The following is an 18,691-nucleotide window of genomic DNA, read 5'->3' as shown; positions in this document are numbered from 1 at the left end:
ATGTTCCTGTGCTGAAATTATGAGATTCCTCTATCTCCCTCTGCAAACATTGTCCCTTTCTGTCTTCTGCATCAAGAGCTCAGGAAAGCCTTACTTGCAGGCTCAGTTTCCAGCTGCTGCTGGTTGCGCTTCTGTGCTCTCCACCCACAAAGTGGCAGAAGAAGAAAGGCAAAGTGTGAGGCAGAGAAAGAAAAATTTCCAGGATCTCCGTTTGGTAGGACACCAGAGCAATGACACTTTCATTGGTCTCATTGCCCTTGGTTCAGGCAATAAATTGTGCTGGAGACAGATGAGCAACCTGGCATTTGTTCTGCAGGAAATGTCCTTCATCAATGGCTTGTTTACCGTTGGAAGGTTTTTGTTTTCAATAAGATGGGGGTGGGGTGGGGGGGTGGGCAAAGACTGGGATGGCTGAAGTTGACATCATCCCAAAATATTGGAAAGGTTTGTCAGAATGGTTCATTCCTCAATGAAAGGCTCATTGGAAAAGTGGAGAAGTTAGTTTCCTTTATATTGTTGGTTTGGAGACGATAGATAGATGATAGATAGATGACAGCTAGCTAGCTAGTAAGCTGGAGATAGATGATAGATAGATGATAGATAGATAGATAGATAGATAGATAGATAGATAGATGATAGATAGATATAGATGATAGATAGATATAGCCTTCTTTCTGAGGATTCAGGAATCTCTACTTCCCAGAGGTCAGGACTGGTTCTAATGAGGTCAAGTTGCAGTAGGGTAGATCTCGGTTGAACCTCTTGATAATATGAGCAGTTTGACAATGCAGCCAATTACCTATAGCAGTGGTGGGTTTCCCCTCTCTAGTCATCTTCAAGCAGAGGCTGAACAACCATCTCTTGGGAGATGCTCCAGATCTAGATTTCCTTCACCAAGCAGGGGGTTGGACTAGATCATCTGCAAGTCTTCTTCTGACTCTATGATTCTATGACTTGACAAGTTTAACAGCTTCCTGCATTCCTTTTACATTAATGGTTAAAGTCTGCTGGATTTCCAGACGTATCAAATTCCGGTACTGATATTGGCATTGGACCTCAACATCTGTTATCTGAATTCTGGGACAGAAATTCAGGGAGATCAACATTTGCCTCCTTCCATTGTGTGAGTGAAGGGATGGTTGGAGAAAATTTCAAAACAGCCTACATTCTGCTACTAGAGGATGCCAAATGTTGACAGCAATCACATGTCAGCTGCGAAACATTCACATCAGATAAAGACCACTACTGCATGCCAACTGCTGGGGAAAACATAGTCAAAAATTGCTGCCCTCCACATTAAAAATATGATTGCTGCTTCATCTTAGTTGAGCCTATCAAATATTGATTGTGGCTTCTCAGTACTGTCAAATGCTGATTGTTACGATTTGGCTAGTGATCAATTACTGCCAAATACCAATTGGAAAATATCTGATTATAGAATCATGGAATCGCAGAGTTGGAATGGACTCAAGGGTCATCTAGTCCAACCCCTTGCAATGGAGGAAAGGCTTATCAAAGGTTTGTGCCAACTATGACTTATTATAGCATACCTGGAAACAGCATAATTTGAAGAGAATAATTTCCAGGTAGAGAAAATTCATTCCAGCTTGCCTTCATGGAAATGCGGTGGTAGAGCATCTGTTTCACATGCGTAGAACTCAGGTTCAACCCCCACCATCTACAGGCAGGGCCAGCAAATACCCCTATCTAGAATGATGTAGTTGCCAGTCAGTGTAGACCAAAGGTTTGACTCAGCATAAGAGACACAAAGGGGGTGAAAGTTTGGTTAAAGGCAGGACTTTCGCTCGGGCTTATTTTTGAAGTTCTCAGATGGCAAAAAGTCTTCACCAGGTATGTTGTTGTTGTTGTTTGGAGAGTACATTACAAACCTAATTTCCTTGGGTGAGAGAGAAAGCTATTAGAACATGTCACCAAGGATAAAGGCATTAACTGGTGTAACATTTCACTGCTAGTCAACATTTGGCTGATTGGACAATTGCTGCAGTTCTAATTGCTTTTATCAAGGGTTGCGTTGCAATGCCCACGTGTTTCATTGAATTTTGTATGTTTTCACTTGGTTATTAGCTAGTTCAAGGTCCTTTACAGGTGGGAGATAGGGAAACGTTTTAAAATGAAAAGGCATGAATAAAAAATTAAGGAAACACAATTATAAAAACAACAACCAAAGTTCCAGGTCCAATTTATATGTGTTATACCCCGCTGAAATCAACGGAGCTAAGGCATATTGAAAGTACCAGGTTTAATTCACAGCTGGGCGGGGAGAGATCCCTGTGAGAAATCCTGATGAGCCAAATGTATAAAATGTGTAATAAATGTTGGAAATGTAAAGAAAAGGAAGGGACTTTTTATCATATGTGGTGGGAATGTAAGAAGGTGAAAGGCTTCTGGGAAATGATATATAATGAATTGAAAAAAAATGTTGAAATATACATTTGTTAAGAAACCAGAGGCATTTTTGTTAGGAATGGTCGGAAATGAAATAAATAGAAAAGATTATAAGCTTTTTTTATACGCAGTAACAGCGGCAAGAATACTTCTAGCCCAAAAATGGAAACAAGAAGAATTACCGTCAATGGAAGAATGGAGAATGAAGTTAATGGAATACGCAGAACTTGATAAATTAACAGGAAGGATCCGAGGTCTACGAGACCACAGATTCACTGAAGACTGGAGTAAATTTGTAGACTATTTGAAAAGTATTTGCGATGAACAATTAACGTTTGTAGGTTTGCAAGAGGCTCTGTGAAAATAATATTAGAAATATTGTAAAAAAGGGAACAAGAGGGAGGAGGTTTTTAATAAAAGGCAATATTAGATTAAGAAATGCCGAAGAAGGATTAAAACGGAGGATTTGCAGAAGAGCTGAGGGAAGTCCAAAAAATGTATCTGTGAAAAATTGTGTTATGTGTTTCTATATTTTTATATTGCAAAACGAATAATAATAATAATAATAATAATAATAATAATAAAGAGAAATCCTGATGAGCCTGTCAGTAAGCAATGATGGAGCAATTGTCAGACTCTGTATAAATCAGCTCCCTATGCTGCGATCCTAAATTAACTAGGAGTGTGTCCCATTGAACCCAATAGGGCTGACTTCTGTACAGACATTCACTATTGGGCATGGCTTCAACATGCCCCATTCATTTCATTGGAAGGAGCTGGACTGGGGCCAGTGAGGGAGCGGGGAGGTGTCATCCATCTCATTCCCATTCAGAGACAGTTGTGTTTGCATTGTACTGTAGTTCCCAGCAGCATTAGACCATCAAATATTTATCAGCCAAAAAACAACAACCCTCTTTCTCTCCAGCCATGGGAGTTTATGATGCAGACTGCTGACTAGGCTTCTGGTGTGCTTGCACAGGACGTACGAGAGAAGAAAATATACAAGCCTAACACCAGCACGGCTTTTCAAATTAAACCAGACAGAAACACAACCTGAGTCTATGGCAGTGGCAGGTAGCATGGACAGCTTCAGGTGTTGTTCTATTCCCATCACCCCTGAGCATTGGCCATGATGGCTGAGATGGATTGGCACCCATAGGGCATTGCATTCGTCTATTGCAGGGGTCAGCAAACCTTTTCAGCAGGGGGGTGGTCCACTGTCCCTCAGACCTTGTGGGAGGCCGGACTATATATATATTTTTGGGGGGAATTAACAAATTCCTATGCCCCACAAATAACCCAGAGATGCATTTTAAATAAAAGCACACATTCTTCACATGTAAAAACCACCAGGCAGGCCCCCAAAATAACCCAGAGATGCATTTTAAATAAAAGGACACATTCTACTCATATAAAAACACGCTGATTCCTGGACCGTCTGCAGACCGGATTTAGAAGGCGACTGGGCTGGATCCGGCCCCCACACCTTAGTTTTCCTACCCATGGTCTGTTGTGTTGTGAGAAACTCAACTGAGAAACTCCACTGTAGGCAACGATTTATGTGTTACAAAGGAGAACGTTCCTAGTAGCAGCAAGGCAAAGCAAAACACTCTTGAGTTCAGCTCAGCTCATCTTTTGAGGTCGAACACTCTCTCGATCCCTTACAGTGGTTCTCAACCTTGGGTCCCCAGATGTTTTTGGCCTACAACTCCCATGATCCCTCGCTCACAGGACCAGTGGTCAGGGATGATGGGAGTTGTAGGCCGAAAACATCTGGGGACCCAAGGTGAGAACGGCTGCTTAGAATCAAAGAATTCTAGAGTTGGAAGGGACCCGTCTTGTCTAACTCCACCCAAACTCTGTTTCAAAACCTCCAGGAAGGAGAGTTTACAACCATCCATCGTGGTTTGGTTCACTCTTGAAACAGCTCTTACCATCAGAAAGGTCTTCCTAAAATTTAATCAGAATCTCATTTGAATCTGTTGGTTTGGGCCCTGCCCTGTGGAGCAACAGAAAACAAGCTTGTTCCATCTTCAATGCGACAGCCCTTCAGATATTTGAAGATGGCTATCATATCACCACTGAGTCTTCCCATCTCCAGGCACAACTCTCTATACAATATTAACATTATATATTATTAGTATACAAATGCAAACACATTTATAAACAGAGCAAAAAGAGGGGAAATGCTTTGAAAGAAATCTTACTTTAGTTCATTTCATACCATCCTATTTTATAAGGCAAAACATGATAGCAAACTTATTCTCAGATTTTATAAAGCTGTAAAATCCAGATGAATATAGAGTGGTGAATTATCTGAGGAAAAATTGTATCAATGAAAACAGCATTTATGGTTGAATATCATTTCAATATTACTGTTCCAGGGATAGATAAATATTCTTTATATACTCCACTTCCCAATGAACTTTCCTGGTGCGTATTATTCTTTAAACCTTATACAATATGTGAGTTTATAATTCAATCCTATGCATGGAAGTTGAAGCTGTTGCACTCAGGTCCTGCTTCCCAGCCTCCCAGAAGTGGGATCTGATTGACATCTGTGAGAACAGAGTGCTGGACCAGTAGACATTCCCCCGGTGTTTCCCAGACTTGGGTCTCCAGCTGTCCCATCACTCCTAGTCCTGCTAGCTAGGGATGGTGAGAGTTGTAGTCCAAAAACAGCTGGAGACCCAAGTTTGGTAAACACTGGTTTAGCCCGATCCAACAGAGATCTTCTTCTATCTACTCAGAATTAGAACCAGTGTGGCGTAATGGTTAGAGTGTTGGACCAGGACCTGGGAAACTAGGGTTTGAATCCCCACTCAGTCATGAAGCTCACTGGGTGACCTTGGGCCAGCCATTACCGTATTTTTCGGTCTATATGACGCACCCGACCATAGGACGCACCTTGTTTTAGAGGGGGAGAACAAGGAAAAAAAATTCTCCCCCTCTCTGCTCAGCGCCCCTTCAGCGAAGCGGCAGGAGAAACGGAGCCTCTTCCATTTCTCCTCCCGCTTGGCTGAAGGGGTGCTGCGCAGCTCTCCCTCTCTGCTGAAGCCAGGAGAGTCTTGCTCTCCCGGCTTCAGCAAAAGGAAACCAAAGCCTCCAGAGCACAGCGAGAACTTGTGCTGTGCTCTGAAGGCTTCATGCGGCTATCCCTGAAGCCTGGAGAGGGAGAGGGAGAGTGCACACCGACCCCTCTCGCTCTCCAGGCTTCAGCGAAAGCAACACGAAGCCTCCGGAGTGCGGAGGGAGCGCTCCCTCTGCGCTTCGGAGGCTTCGCACTGCTATCCCTGAAGCCAAGGAGCCTGCATTTGCTCCATAGGTTGCACACACACTTCCCCTTAATTTTTGGAGGGGGGAAAGTGCATCCTATAGAGTGAAAAATACGGTATGGCTTAGCTTAAACTTCCTCACAGGGTTGTTGTGAGGGTGAAATGGGGAGAAGGAAAACCATGGATATGTACCACCTTGAGATCTTTGGAAGATAAAGGTGGTATATAGATGTAATAAATAAGGAAGTGCAACTGAGTTCAGTTTACTCTTCAGCTTACTCTTACTTAAGTGTACAGTCATACCTTGGCTCTCAAATGCCTTGGTACACATACGTTTTGGCTCCCGAACGCTAAAAACCGGAAGTAAGTGTTCCGGTTTTTGAACGTTCTTTGGAATCCCAACATCCAATGTTGCTTCCATGGCTTCCAATTGAGTGCAGGAAGCTCCTGCAGCCAATTGGAAGCCACACCTTGGTTTTCGAATGGTTCCGGGAGTTGAACGGACTCCTGGAACAGATTAAGTTTGACAACCAAGGTACCACTGTACATAAGATTGTAGCTTGCGTTAGGAAGGCCACTGTCCAAACTAGCCCACACCTGTTTGAAATCAATGAAGGCCTAGTAAATTTCTACAACACATGCTGTAACTTGTCTGGTGGCTATAAATAAGTTGGTCATTCTATGTTTTGATTCCTGCACATGACAAAAGGATCAGTTGGACACCACGTTCTGTGTCCTGCTAATGTGGTCTATCCATGTGGTCCGTCTGAATCATGAAACCAGGACTCCAGGAAGGAAAGCTATCACTTCAAAACAAATAAACTGGTGTCTCTCACATCACCCTGCCCAAAGTTTCGTTTCCATCTAATTCCACCCATTTCCCCAGCAGTTCTTCCTCTGTTGTTTAAAGCTGCCATCCACGTGATGAATACTCCAACTGTTGCCTCCAGTGTTAAATTCATTAGGCTAATTAGCCAGACATTTTCAAAATGTCATCTAAAGGACTTCTGGGTCAAGTGCTTTACTTAAGTGGCAAGTGACATGGAAAACCTTCCGCATATCAACCAATTGCCAGGCGCATGTTCTGCTTGCTAAGAACATAGTGCCAACAAGAGGAACATCGTCTCCAAATTCTCCAGCTGCAATACCAACAGGAAGGCAGGGGAACCACTGGCTTGTGGTCAGGATGAAGCCTGCAGTGGGTTCCGACCCGGATCATGACCTCTCCTCCCTAGCAGACTGCAAATAGTGGAAGAGTTAGCTCTGCCTGGTACTTTCATCCCCTCATTGCCACATGGAAGTTGACCTAGCTGGTTATGGGCGGCAGACAGAGAGATGTCTCTCTTTCTCCCATGGCAGCTCTTCGTGGGAAGCTGTCTTATACAGAGTCAGGCCATTGGTCCATCTGACCAGCATCGGCTCCTCCAGGGTTCCAGGCAGGAGTCTCTTTCCCAGCCCTACTTGGAGATGTCAGGGATTGAACCTGGAACCTTCTGCACTCAAGCCAGATGTTCTACCACTGAGCTACAGCCCAGCTCAGAAAATGGAAAGTCTCTCTTCAACACCCAACATGGAGGTCAAGCTTTTCCCTGCTGGGTGATGAAAGGAATAGAGGGAGGGATGGAGGGATGGAGGGAGGGAGGGAGGGAGGGAGGGAGAAGTGTGATGAAATGGTTAGAGTATTGAATTAGGACCATGGAAAGCAAACTTATGGATTATGTTGAATCAGCAAAGCTAACAGCTAAAATAAGAGAGTCTAACAAAAAAAAATTTCTTGAAGAATGGAAGCTCTTTTTGGGTTATTTGAAGAAATATCATAACATGAAGAATCCATGAGCAGGATTAGAATTACGACCAACAGAAAGAATTAGAGACTATTATGTTATGATTATCATGTAAAAAGAGGGAAGACAGGGTACAGCAATGGAGGGATAAGAAAAGCAGCATAGAAAATGGGATGGGAAGTTGGTAATATAATTTTTTAACTATATGTGTGTGTGTGTGTGTGTTGGATTGTATGTGGAATTTCTGGAAATATAATTTTAAAAATTGGGGTGGGGATTGGACCATGGAGACTCAGGGTTCAAATCATCACTTATCCATGAAACTTTCTGAGTGACATTGAGCTGATGGGTGAACCTGCCCATGTATACAAAATGCTGAAGACAGAGAACCCTTAAAAAATAAAAATAAAATAAACACAGTAATGCAGCTCTCTGTGGATCCAGGAGTCAAAGTATTTCCTGCCCCTCCACTTTCTCACACATGCAAGTGTTTCTTGTGTTCAGCAATATATTATCGACATAATAATAGAGCATCTGTGGTGGATTTATTCTGCTTTATTAGTTGTTCTGTGGTGCTTTCCTAATCCCAACACATTATTGCTGTCTGGAGGGGCTATAAACACACAAACTCAGAACATTTGCAGAACTTCAGCAGGAAGTTATAGGACATGCACGGATTTGAAACGAAACGGTAGGACTGCCACCAAAGTTTTGCTGGCAGAAATAGCATTGAAAGCATGTTTTGTGCATGATCACCCTGATAGCATTATGAGCACAAATTATCCTGAACGCAGAATAAGAAAGGGTCCATGGGTTTCACAAAAGAATTTGGGACAAGACACTAAGATCAGATCATAGCAAGAATTCTCAGAGATGGAAACCAAAAGACTTACCTTGAGTCCAATATTAGATCAACATATCTTTGTCTGTATTATAAAGTGTAGAGAGGGAAGATCACAGCCAATAAACCTTTATTAACTAACTGGTACAAGTAGGATTGCCTAGATTATTGTGGTGATGTGTAGTATTTTTATGCATTTATATATGCATATCTGGGTTCCCCAATGGACACAACAATGCCTCCATACACACACCCTAGTGCCCACAGGGCCATATGCCCCTCCCACATTTTATATTATTTTTAATGAGGTGTTTGGGACTTCTTCTTCTTGTAGTGATTGTTTGAGAAGGGCTTATCCATTTTGGGTGCGCTTCCTCCTTTTACGTCTGGGTTTTCAAGTTTTTTGTAGGGTACAGGCGTTTGTTTCTAGTTTTGGGAATGGGGTGTGTAAACATCACTAGCGCTTATCCTCTGCGAAATAGGCATTTTGCAGATAGGTGGGGTATCCTTGCTCAGAGGCGGAGCAAGGAGGGTGCGGTGGGTGTGGTCCGCCCCGGGTGCCATCCCTGAGGGCGGGTGACATCACCACAGGTGCCCCCCCCCAGGACGCTCCCTGCTGCCCGTGCACCTCTCTAGGGCACGCAGCAATGCCAACGCACCCCCTTGCAGAGCCGTCTTTCCCATTGGTGTTAGTGGTTCGTTGCACCAGGGTGCCGGCCTCTCAGGGGCGCCCTAGTGAGTAGGGGAGCTGTGCGGCTTTGCCGGCAGCCTCCTCTTTCCTGCACGCCCACCAGCTGCGCCCCACCAACTATATGGCTGGTGGGCGTGCAGCTTTCTTCCCAAGCCTCTGCATCTGCTAAAGACAGCCCTGCTCCCGGTCGTTTTCCTCCTCCTCCTTCCTGGTGAAAGACGCTGTGCAGCCTTCCTGGGCTGCCTTCTCGGGCGCCCTGATGCTGGAGAGCATGTCCGCCAGCACGTTTTCCTGCTTGATCGCCGCCACCACGCCTGTGATGGCCTGGGATTCGGACTCGGATGCTGAACCTGAGGGATCCCAGCCTGCACAGGATTCCCCGCCTCCAGAACCAGCTGAGTCAGGGCTGGGGCATGAGCCCGAAGGGTCCTCACCTGTGCTGGAGCCTCAGATGCAGACATCAGCTGAGTCTGCTCTGGCTCCTGAGGTGATGGAGGACCCATTGCCTGCAGGTGCTCCACTCTCAGCCCCGTCAGGAGAAGCTGAGGTTGCCTCTACGTCCGGTAACCCTCCCGCCTCTCCTGAGCTGCAGAGGCTCAGGGCAGAGAGGCGGAGGGCAGAGAGGCGGTTCCCACAGGAGGAGTACTTGCCTCCAGGCCAGGAGGGGTGCATCACCAGAGGATCGGGGCTGCCCTATGCCTTGGGGCAGATAAAAGCCGGCCAGCCCCATTCCCAGGTTGCGGGAGCAACTTTGTTGGTTGCTAGTTCCTGCCTGAACCCTGTCCTGCTTTTCTGCCAGAGCCCCTGACCCGCCCTGGCTCTCTGCTTGTTTGCCTGTTCCTGACTTCACCCGACTCCCTGCCCTGCACCCAGCTCCAGCTACTACGGACTGCCTCCATGTTGGACCTTTGACCACGGACCAGACTTGGACCTCACCTCTTGGGTAACCCACGAGACCAGCACAACACTGGGGATCGGGGCGGTGGGGGAGGCAGAGGACATTTTCCACTGCCCCCTCCCTTGTTTTGGAGTTGCCGGGAGGCGCCAGAGGGATCTTTGCACCATGGTGCCGGATATGCTTAAGACGGCCCCGCCCCCTTGGGACACGTGCCGACGCCGCTAGCTCCACCTCTGCCTGTCCCTATGGGTGCCGTGTGGCACTGCAAGCCCCGCCCCAATGGGTGGTTCACCACGCCCCTGGGAGCACCTCCCCAGGTGCCCAAGAGGCTTCCTCCACCACTGCCCTTGCTGTATGTATAAAGGGGTTCAAAATTTGAGGCAACAGAAAATAATCAGTTCTAGATCATACTGATTCTACAAACATGGAACATGGTATATGCTCTATAAGTTAATACTGCAACCCAGAACATATCCTTATTGCATGTGAATGTGAATGTTCTCCCTTACCTTCAGTATGCACAGCAGAGACGTAAGTCCAGTTGTATCTCTTGACTATGTCCACCATCGCCCGAGCCTGTTGTGCATCTGAGGGCACAACTCTCATGAAGTACTTGAACAAGGTCTTGTCACTTAAGTCCATGCTGGTTGCCGAGTAAGCAATCTGAGGTATGTTGAAGAGCTGCAACAAGTTTTGGACCTGGATGGCCACAGAACTGGACCCAGGCCCGATGACGCCGACGATGGGCTTTTTGGAACGGAAGGAAGATGTCGAGCCATCCACGCACTTCATCAGCCCTTCTTCCTCTTCCGCCGAGATGAGAGAATCCCGTATGAACTCGATGCTTTGCTCGAGAGCAACCGCCGAGTGCCAGCACGAGTCTCTGATCTCGCAACCCAACGTTATGTTTGGCAACAAGGTCTGGTTCTGGTTAATCCTGTCGAGTGTATGGAGCATCGCCTCCACTCGCTGAATGCCATACTGCTCCCTCACCTCTCCGCACTTCCTCTCGTGGACTTTGTCAACAGATGGCTGGTGGTGCACAGAGAACAGAGCCCCAATGATGATGTCCCCTGGCATGTAGGCAACCACTCTCCTCTCATTGGACTGTGCAGAAACCAAAAGACCAAAGTTCCCACAGGCATCTTCCTTCAATAACAAGACTGCAAGGAACGGCAGAAGGAGCATTTTAGGAAATGGTTTAAGCCAGTATAGGAAACATGGTGGGACCACAAGGTGAGAGCGTTTTTAAGCAGCAACGACGACGTCTCTTGAAGGAATCAAAGCAACTGAGCCGGCGGTCAACTGGTGTTTCCAAGCATTTTCTATAAGATGGCCAACATCTCTTCTGTTGGTAACGAAGCATACAATCATAGTCTTCTCAGCCTTTAAGAGAAAATGGAGTGGTTAAAAAAAATAGAGCACGCATTTCTAGAATATTTTCAAACTAGAAAGCCCATCAATATTTTAGACCAGTGTTTCCTAAACTTGGGTTTCCAGCTGTTTTTGGACTACAGTTCCCATCACCCCTGACCGCTGGTCCTGCTAACTAGGGATAATGGGAGTTGTAGTCCAAAAACAGCTGGAGACCCAAGGTTGGAAAGCATTGTTTCAGACTAAAGCAGGGATGGCCCTCCAGATGCTGCTGGAACAAAACATCTGTCATCTCATGCTGACTGAGTTTGACTGGAGTTGGAATTACATCTGGAGGGCCACAGATTCCTTATCACTAGACCAAAGCAACATTTGAAATGAATGGAGAAACTTTAAGAAAGCCAAAATAATTTCTAGAAGACTAATAAAGAAAATTATAGGGGTTCTATACACCACTGAATCTATTACCAGATTACACATCAGGCAAAATAATCGGATGACCACTACAATTATTGTTAAAATTTATTTCCTACCTTTCACCTTAAGGGAGGTTACAACAATTAATTTTTTTAAAAAACAGTATTACACAATATTAAAAATATTTAAAAAATAGTTGAAACAATTTAAAATTACAGAAATAAGGTGGTCCCTAAAAGATACATTTTGTATATTTTATATCATTTCCCCCACATGCTAAAATGGTTTCCAGGAAGAGATCTATCTATCTATCATCTATCTATCTATCATCTATCTATCTATCTATCTATCTATCTAGCATCTATCTATCTATCTAGCATCTCAGCCATATATCACAGTAAGAGCATATATAAGACCAGGGGCACCATCTGGGGGGTGGGGATGAGGGGACGAGTTGCCCCCCAAATTTTCAAGGAGGGGACTGGGCCCCCTCAATAATAATCCACGGTGGCATGCGCACCCCATGTGACATGCTCACGTCACTCGCAGATGCATGAAAACAGCATGAAACCAAATGGAGACTCCAGCTCCAAATTAAACCTGTAGCAGCAAATGGAAATTATCAGTATTCCTCAGCCCTCTTCAAAACGTAGGGCAAATCGTCACTTGCTGCCCATGCAGTGAAGCAGTGAAGAATTCACAAGGATGTCCCCATTATACAATCTCCCTGCAGCTTGTCAGGATCTGGAGGGCTGGATCACTCCAGCCGTGCTCTGCAATGAAGCTCTCTGTCGTTCAGGTTAGCTAAGCCCACTTTAATTACAACGCAATCTGTTTTCTTCTATTGCAGCGCTTAACTGCTCATTGTTTGCCTCTAAAGGCAATTCAGTCTCCTCTGCAAATGCCTATGCATTTAAAGTGCCTTCCTTAAATTAATAGCCTTCTGTAATGCTTTGTCCCTGAACAGAATTTTCCCTTCCTACACATTTTCAAAGGGGCGAAGCCTCCATTAGTCTCGACTGAAAACCCCATCACCATCATTATCCTATAAATGAACCTGTTTATTATTTATCATTTATTGAAATGACTGCCCTGTCATTCAACAATTTGATGATCTCAGTGTACAGAAACTAGGCAAGAGGTATGATTAATCATTATTATTATTATTACAGTGGTACCTCGGGTTAAGTACTTAATTCGTTCCGGAGGTCCGTTCTTAACCTGAAACTGTTCTTAACCTGAAGCACCACTTTAGCTAATGGGGCCTCCTGCTGCCGCCACACCGCTGGAGCACGATTTCTGTTCTCATCCTGAAGCAAAGTTCTTAACCCAAAGCACTGGGTTAGCGGAGTCTGTAACCTGAAGCGTATGTAACCTGAAGCGTATGTAACCCGAGGTACCACTGTATTATTATTATTATTGCTGCTACTACTACTACTACAAGTGTAGGGGGCAATCCAAACCCACAATCTGCTAGGATGAAGGTGTTAGGATCCAGAAGATCTCTGGCTCATCTGGCTGATGCTAACTTAAGCTTAGCTCAGCTGGAGATATGCCAGTGTAACTCCCTCGTCCCAGCTCAACTGGGTCTCATTCCAGGGGAGTGTTGAGGTGACTTCAGCTTGGTTACATGGCCTGGCAACCCAGCAGTACACACCCTAGCAAAAAGGGCTGTTTAAGTCAAACTCTATTTGAAAGGCACGTTTCCCCTCTGCAGGCTTAAGCAAGCTCTGCTGGCAGCAGCCCAGCTCCTGAGCAGTGTTTGGAATAGAGATAAATTTGGCCCCCTTAGTTTAAGGCAGTGTAAGTTCTGCTGGTTTCCCATACTTAGCATTCCTCTGCCAAAACAGCAGATTTGCAATAACCGCTTGGCAATTCACACGTCTGATCAGTCCCCAGCAGATGGGAGATGATTCATTACCCCTAACCCTACCCTACACTACAGAGAAGCCCTTCCATTTGTGCACAAGCAAATATGATACATTGGCCCACAATGCATTGCGCTCCGACCACCATTTTAATAGGGTCAGCGACCTCAGCTTTTGCCTTACATTTGTGAGGCAAATATTGCTTTGAGATATGGGCTCAAAGCAATTCACAAAAAGAGGACTTGCTCCTGAAACATGGAAGGCCTGGTCTGTATTGGGAAGATGCACCCGAGTCTACTGTTTCAATTTTTGAGCTGATTTAATGGGATTGTTTTATTATATATATATTAATTGCAGGTGCATATATTTTAATGGGATTGTTGTACTGTGCATCTTAACTATGGGTGCTCATATTTTAATGTCTGCATCGTACTTTGTAAACCACTTGGAAACCTGTTTTGGCATTAAGCAGTGTTATAAATGGATATAATAATAAAATGATAATGATAATAATAAATTGCCACCCCTTGTATCTGCCAGGAAATCTAATCCTAGCCACTTCCAGGGTTTTGTAATTGAAAACTAAACAAAATAACAATTGGTGCTCGATTTATTTGTGTTTCCCCCTTTTGTCTGAAACAGTTCAATATTCTCATTTTATCCTTGCTTATCCTTTTTCTTACAAATGTTGTCTTTGTTGCTTAATTAATGTGCATTTGGAACTCCATTTGGCAGATGGGTGGTATGCAGATTTCACAAAGAAATAAATGCATACATGTTTCCCTGCCTCCTTTGTGCCCGTACTTTAATGTGCACTAATAATAACACATGATTCATGTTACTAAGACATTATCTAACAGCGAATCTGTTGTGGGAGGGGAGGGGAGAAAAGGAGAAGTCAGCTGTACAGGCGATTATAGTTCCGAAAAGGGAGCCATCCTGTCCAAAAATTCCCCTTGTGAACAGCATATTATTGGCAGATGTCTGGTTTTGGTGTGGGAAGGCGGCTCAGGACAGCTCCCAACACAAAGTCTGTATAAAAGTATTGATCATTCTGTGCTGACAATTTCAGAAAACACTTGTTTCTATTTGCAACACACAACTGTGCCAGATGGTCGTTGCAGAAACAACTCTTTACAAATTGGAGCCTCAATATAAATTTTTATTTTCCTCTTCCCTGCCTGCCCCCTTTCCCTTGTGCACCATTTTTAGATTATGAGCCTGTGGGTAGGGGCTGTCTTGTTTTAATTGCATGTAAGACACTTTGAGAGCATTTTTGGCTGAAGAGTGGGGTAAAGGTAAAGGGACCCCTGACTGTTAGGTCCAGTTGCGGCCGACTCTAGGGTTGCGGCGTTCATCTCGCCGAGGTGAGCCAGTGTACAGCTTCCGGGTCATGTGGCCAGCATGACTAAGCCGCTTCTGACGAAACCAGAGCAGTGCACGGAAACGCCATTTACCTTCTCGCTGGAGTGGTACCTATTTATCTACTTGCACTTTTACGTGCTTTCGAACTGCTAAGTGGGCAGGAGCAGGGACCAAGCAATGGGAGCTCACCCCGTTGTGGGGATTCAAACTGCCAACCTTCTGATCGGCAAGTCCTAGGCTCTGTGGTTTAGACCCCAGCGCCACCCATGTCCCGAAGAGTGGGGTACACACCCTTTAAATAAATGAAGACGCAAACAAACTGTGTGTGCAATTAAGTTTTCCAGTTGCATTTGTAGAGCAGTGTGTGAGATAGCACACCTCAGACTTTTTAGTTTAGAGAAAAGGTATTTCTCCCTCCCTTAGAACTTAGGGACACCAGATGACATTGAACGTTTAAAGAATTAAGACAGATAAAAGAAAGTACTTTTTTACACAACACATAGTCAAACTATGGAACCCTCTCCCCCAGGAGGAGTGATGGCTGCCAACTTGGATGGCTTTAAAAGAGAGATTAGACAAATTCATGGAGGATAAGGCCATTGACGTCTATTAGCCATGATGGCTATGGTCTACCTCCACATCTGTAGGCAACAATGCTTCTGAATACCAGCTGCTGAAAACCATGGGAGGGGAGAGGGCTCTTGTGCGCATGCTCTGCTCCCTGGTTTCCCAGAGGGGCATCTGGTTCACCACTGTGAGAACAGGATGCTGGACGAGATGATAATAATTTATTATTTATACCCCGCCCATCTGGCTGGGCTTCCCCAGCCACTCTGGGCGGCTCCCAACAGAATATTAAAAACAGGCTAAAACATCAAACATTTAAAAATTCCCTAAACAGGGCTGCCTTCAGATGTCTTCTAAAAGTCAGATAGTTGTTTATTTCCTTGACAACTGATGGGAAGGCATTCCACAAGACGGGTGCCACCACCAAGAAGGCCCTCTGCCTGGTTCCCTGTAACCTCACTTCTCGCAGCGAGGGAACTGCCAGAAGGTCCTCAGAGCTGGACCTCAGTGTCTGGGCTGAACAATGGAGGTGGAGATGCTCCTTCAGGTATACTGGACCAAGGCCATTTGGGGCTTTAAAGGTCAGCACCAACACTTTGAATTGTGCTTGGAAATGTACCATTGGCCTGATCCAGGTATTCCTATGTTATGTTCTTAGTGTGATGCATATCTACAGTATAGCTATAGCTATCCCTATGTATCTATATGGAAAAATTGTCATAGATCCATTTAGCTCAGTGCTGCTGACACTGACTCCCAATAGCTCTCTAGGGTTGCAGGCAGGAGTCTTTCCTTAGCCCTACTTGGAGATGCTAAAGACTGCACTTGGGGCCTTTTGAATGCAAAGTCTGTGCTCTACCAGGCTTTCAAGCACTCAGCCACTCTGCAAAGGGCTTTATTTTATAAACAGGGTCTTACCGCATTCTGTCTAGGGATACAGCTCTGCATTTCTATATACTGGACTCGAAACGAACACAGTTAACCATCCAATGCATTTCAAATCATACGTTATTGTAATGGCACCCACTAGTGGTTCCTCCTGATAAAAGCCTTTCTTCTTTTTCCATTATGCTTCACTCTCAAGTTCCCTATTACTCATCCCTAGACTCATTTAGAGAACTCTTGAAAAGAGAGAGAGTAAGAAGGAAAAAAAGCAAATAGGATTTCCCCCCTTCCCATTAGACAAATGAGGTTAGAACTTTAGTGGCTATAGTCTAGTAGCTTTCCAAATGAAACGCTCTCTTAGGATAGCTGTAATCTCCAAAATTTACAGCAAAGAATAGGGTCGCATTGCCTTCTAGGCAAATTTAGGGAGCTGCATGCCACTAGTAGAAGTGGCCAGAGCCAAAAGTGGAAGGAGCAAAAAATAAATAAATTTTACCTTTGCACAGTTGATTAGTACACACAGTCACACTCCCCTCTCTCTCTATCCTCCATTTAGCCAAGCAAGTGGCATTATCAGGGGCCAATGACATTCCAGCCAAGCAAAAATACTCAAGGATGGTGCAAAACATGACCAAGAAGCAGTGTTATTTTTCTAGAAAAAGAGGTGCCAGAGCTAAGCAGATAGATAGCACAGTTGGTTAGAGCATGGTGCTGATAACACCAAGATTGCAGGTTCGATCCCCATATAGGACAGCTGAATAGCCCTGTGTTGCAAGGGGTTGGACTAGATGACCCTCAGGATCCCTTCCACTTCTACAATTCTTTTATTCTAACTTACCATGAACCCCTGTGTTGTTCTCCTATAATGGCAATGGCGCCCGTCTGAAAGGTGCTGGAACTGAGTTCAAGCAATTTGTGGGGGGAGGGAGCCTTTGAGAAAGGGACTGTGGCCGGGGGGAGAGTCGAGAGGGCCAGGCGAAGGCACTTTGAGGGCCAATTTTGGCCCCCAGGCCTGAGGTCCTCAACCCCTGCCTTGCAGCGTCACTCTGCGGCAAGTTGCATAAAACCGCAAGTAACATTGAATCCAACGTGGGTGAGTGTTTTGGGGGATTGGTGTTCCAGCATACAGCTCCACAGAAACCCCCAGTCCAACACAGAACTTCAATGGGCAACCACACTGACACACATCTTCCAAAGCTAACAACTAATATCCCTACAGGTAGGTAGCCGTGTTGGTCTGCCATAGTTGAAACAAAATAAAAAATTTCCTTCCAGTAGCACTTTAGATACCGACTAAGTTTGTTCTTGGTATGAGCATTCGTGTGCATGCACACTTCTTCAGATACACTGAAAAGGAAGTCACCAGACCCTTATACCTCGGGTACTTCGGGTTAAGAACTTAATTCGTTCCAGAGGTCCGTTCTTAACCTGAAACTGTTCTTAACCTGAAGCACCACTTTAGCTAATGGGGCCTCCTGCTGCCGCCGCACCACCGGAGCACAATTTCTGTTCTCATCCTGAAGCAAAGTTCTTAACCCAAGGTACTATTTCTGGGTTAGCGGAGTCTGTAACCTGAAGTGTCTGTAACCTGAAGCGTATGTAACCCAAGGTACCACTGTATATAGTGAGAGGGAGGGGAGGGGTATTATTCAGAAGGGTGGTGGGAATGAATGATTGGCTGATAGGTGTGGTAAACCTGTTGACTGTTACGAAAAAGGAGCAATGCAGAAGCGAGCTCCAGGTGGCTGGAATGGTAAACAGGAAACTGATGTTATTGGAATGTACCGTGGGAACAAGAGACAGTGCACTGAGTGCCGGATGTTAGCTCAGAGTGGCACATGACCCTGTACTGGAAGTACGTGGGTGGAGTTATTCTCTCTCTGCAGCTGGGTATCAGAGGGTACAGACGTGCTTTCTCTGTACTGGTGAAAGACAGGAATAGAGACATGTAAATATATTTCTGTCTGTCTCATTCCCCCCCCCCCTGGAGATGGGAGGGGGAGGAGTGGTGTGTTCTTTTCACGTTTGAAAAGGATCGCCAAAGAGACCTCCCTTGATCTTGCCGGCAGACGCTGGCAGGGGAGGTCAACAAGGATTCAAGCCGGGCACCTGGAGGGTAGCCAAATTCCTAAGAGCTGGGACTGGCTCTGCTGGCTTGAAATTGCAACTGTTAACGGCTGCAATTGGTCTTACAGGAAAAAGCAAGGGGTGAGATGGCTAAAAATAGCTTTATCATGTATAATGAGATAAGAATCCAAATCTCTATTCAGACCAGGTCTCTCCATGGTTTTAAGTTTGGTAAGGTAAAGGTAAAGGTAAA

The 18,691-nt window shown here is 45.1% G+C and overlaps 1 protein-coding gene across 5 annotated transcripts in view; it reads right to left on the bottom strand.

Moving 5' to 3' along the window:
* GRM5 (glutamate metabotropic receptor 5) overlaps positions 1-18,691 on the bottom strand; it is a 259,832-nt gene that overhangs the window by 226,131 nt on the left and 15,010 nt on the right. For all 5 annotated transcript variants that reach the window (XM_083609574.1, XM_083609575.1, XM_083609573.1 and 2 more), the window contains exon 2: positions 10,405-11,281. In XM_083609574.1, coding sequence (XP_083465700.1) covers positions 10,405-11,083 — 679 coding nt within the window. In that variant the 5' untranslated portion in view covers positions 11,084-11,281. The remainder of the gene's footprint in view (positions 1-10,404; positions 11,282-18,691) is intronic.

The sequence above is a fragment of the Podarcis filfolensis genome (assembly GCF_964270895.1).
Source record: "Podarcis filfolensis genome assembly, chromosome: 4".
NCBI classification, from domain to species: domain Eukaryota; kingdom Metazoa; phylum Chordata; class Lepidosauria; order Squamata; family Lacertidae; genus Podarcis; species Podarcis filfolensis.
This window is presented reverse-complemented; position numbering and strand designations above follow the sequence as displayed.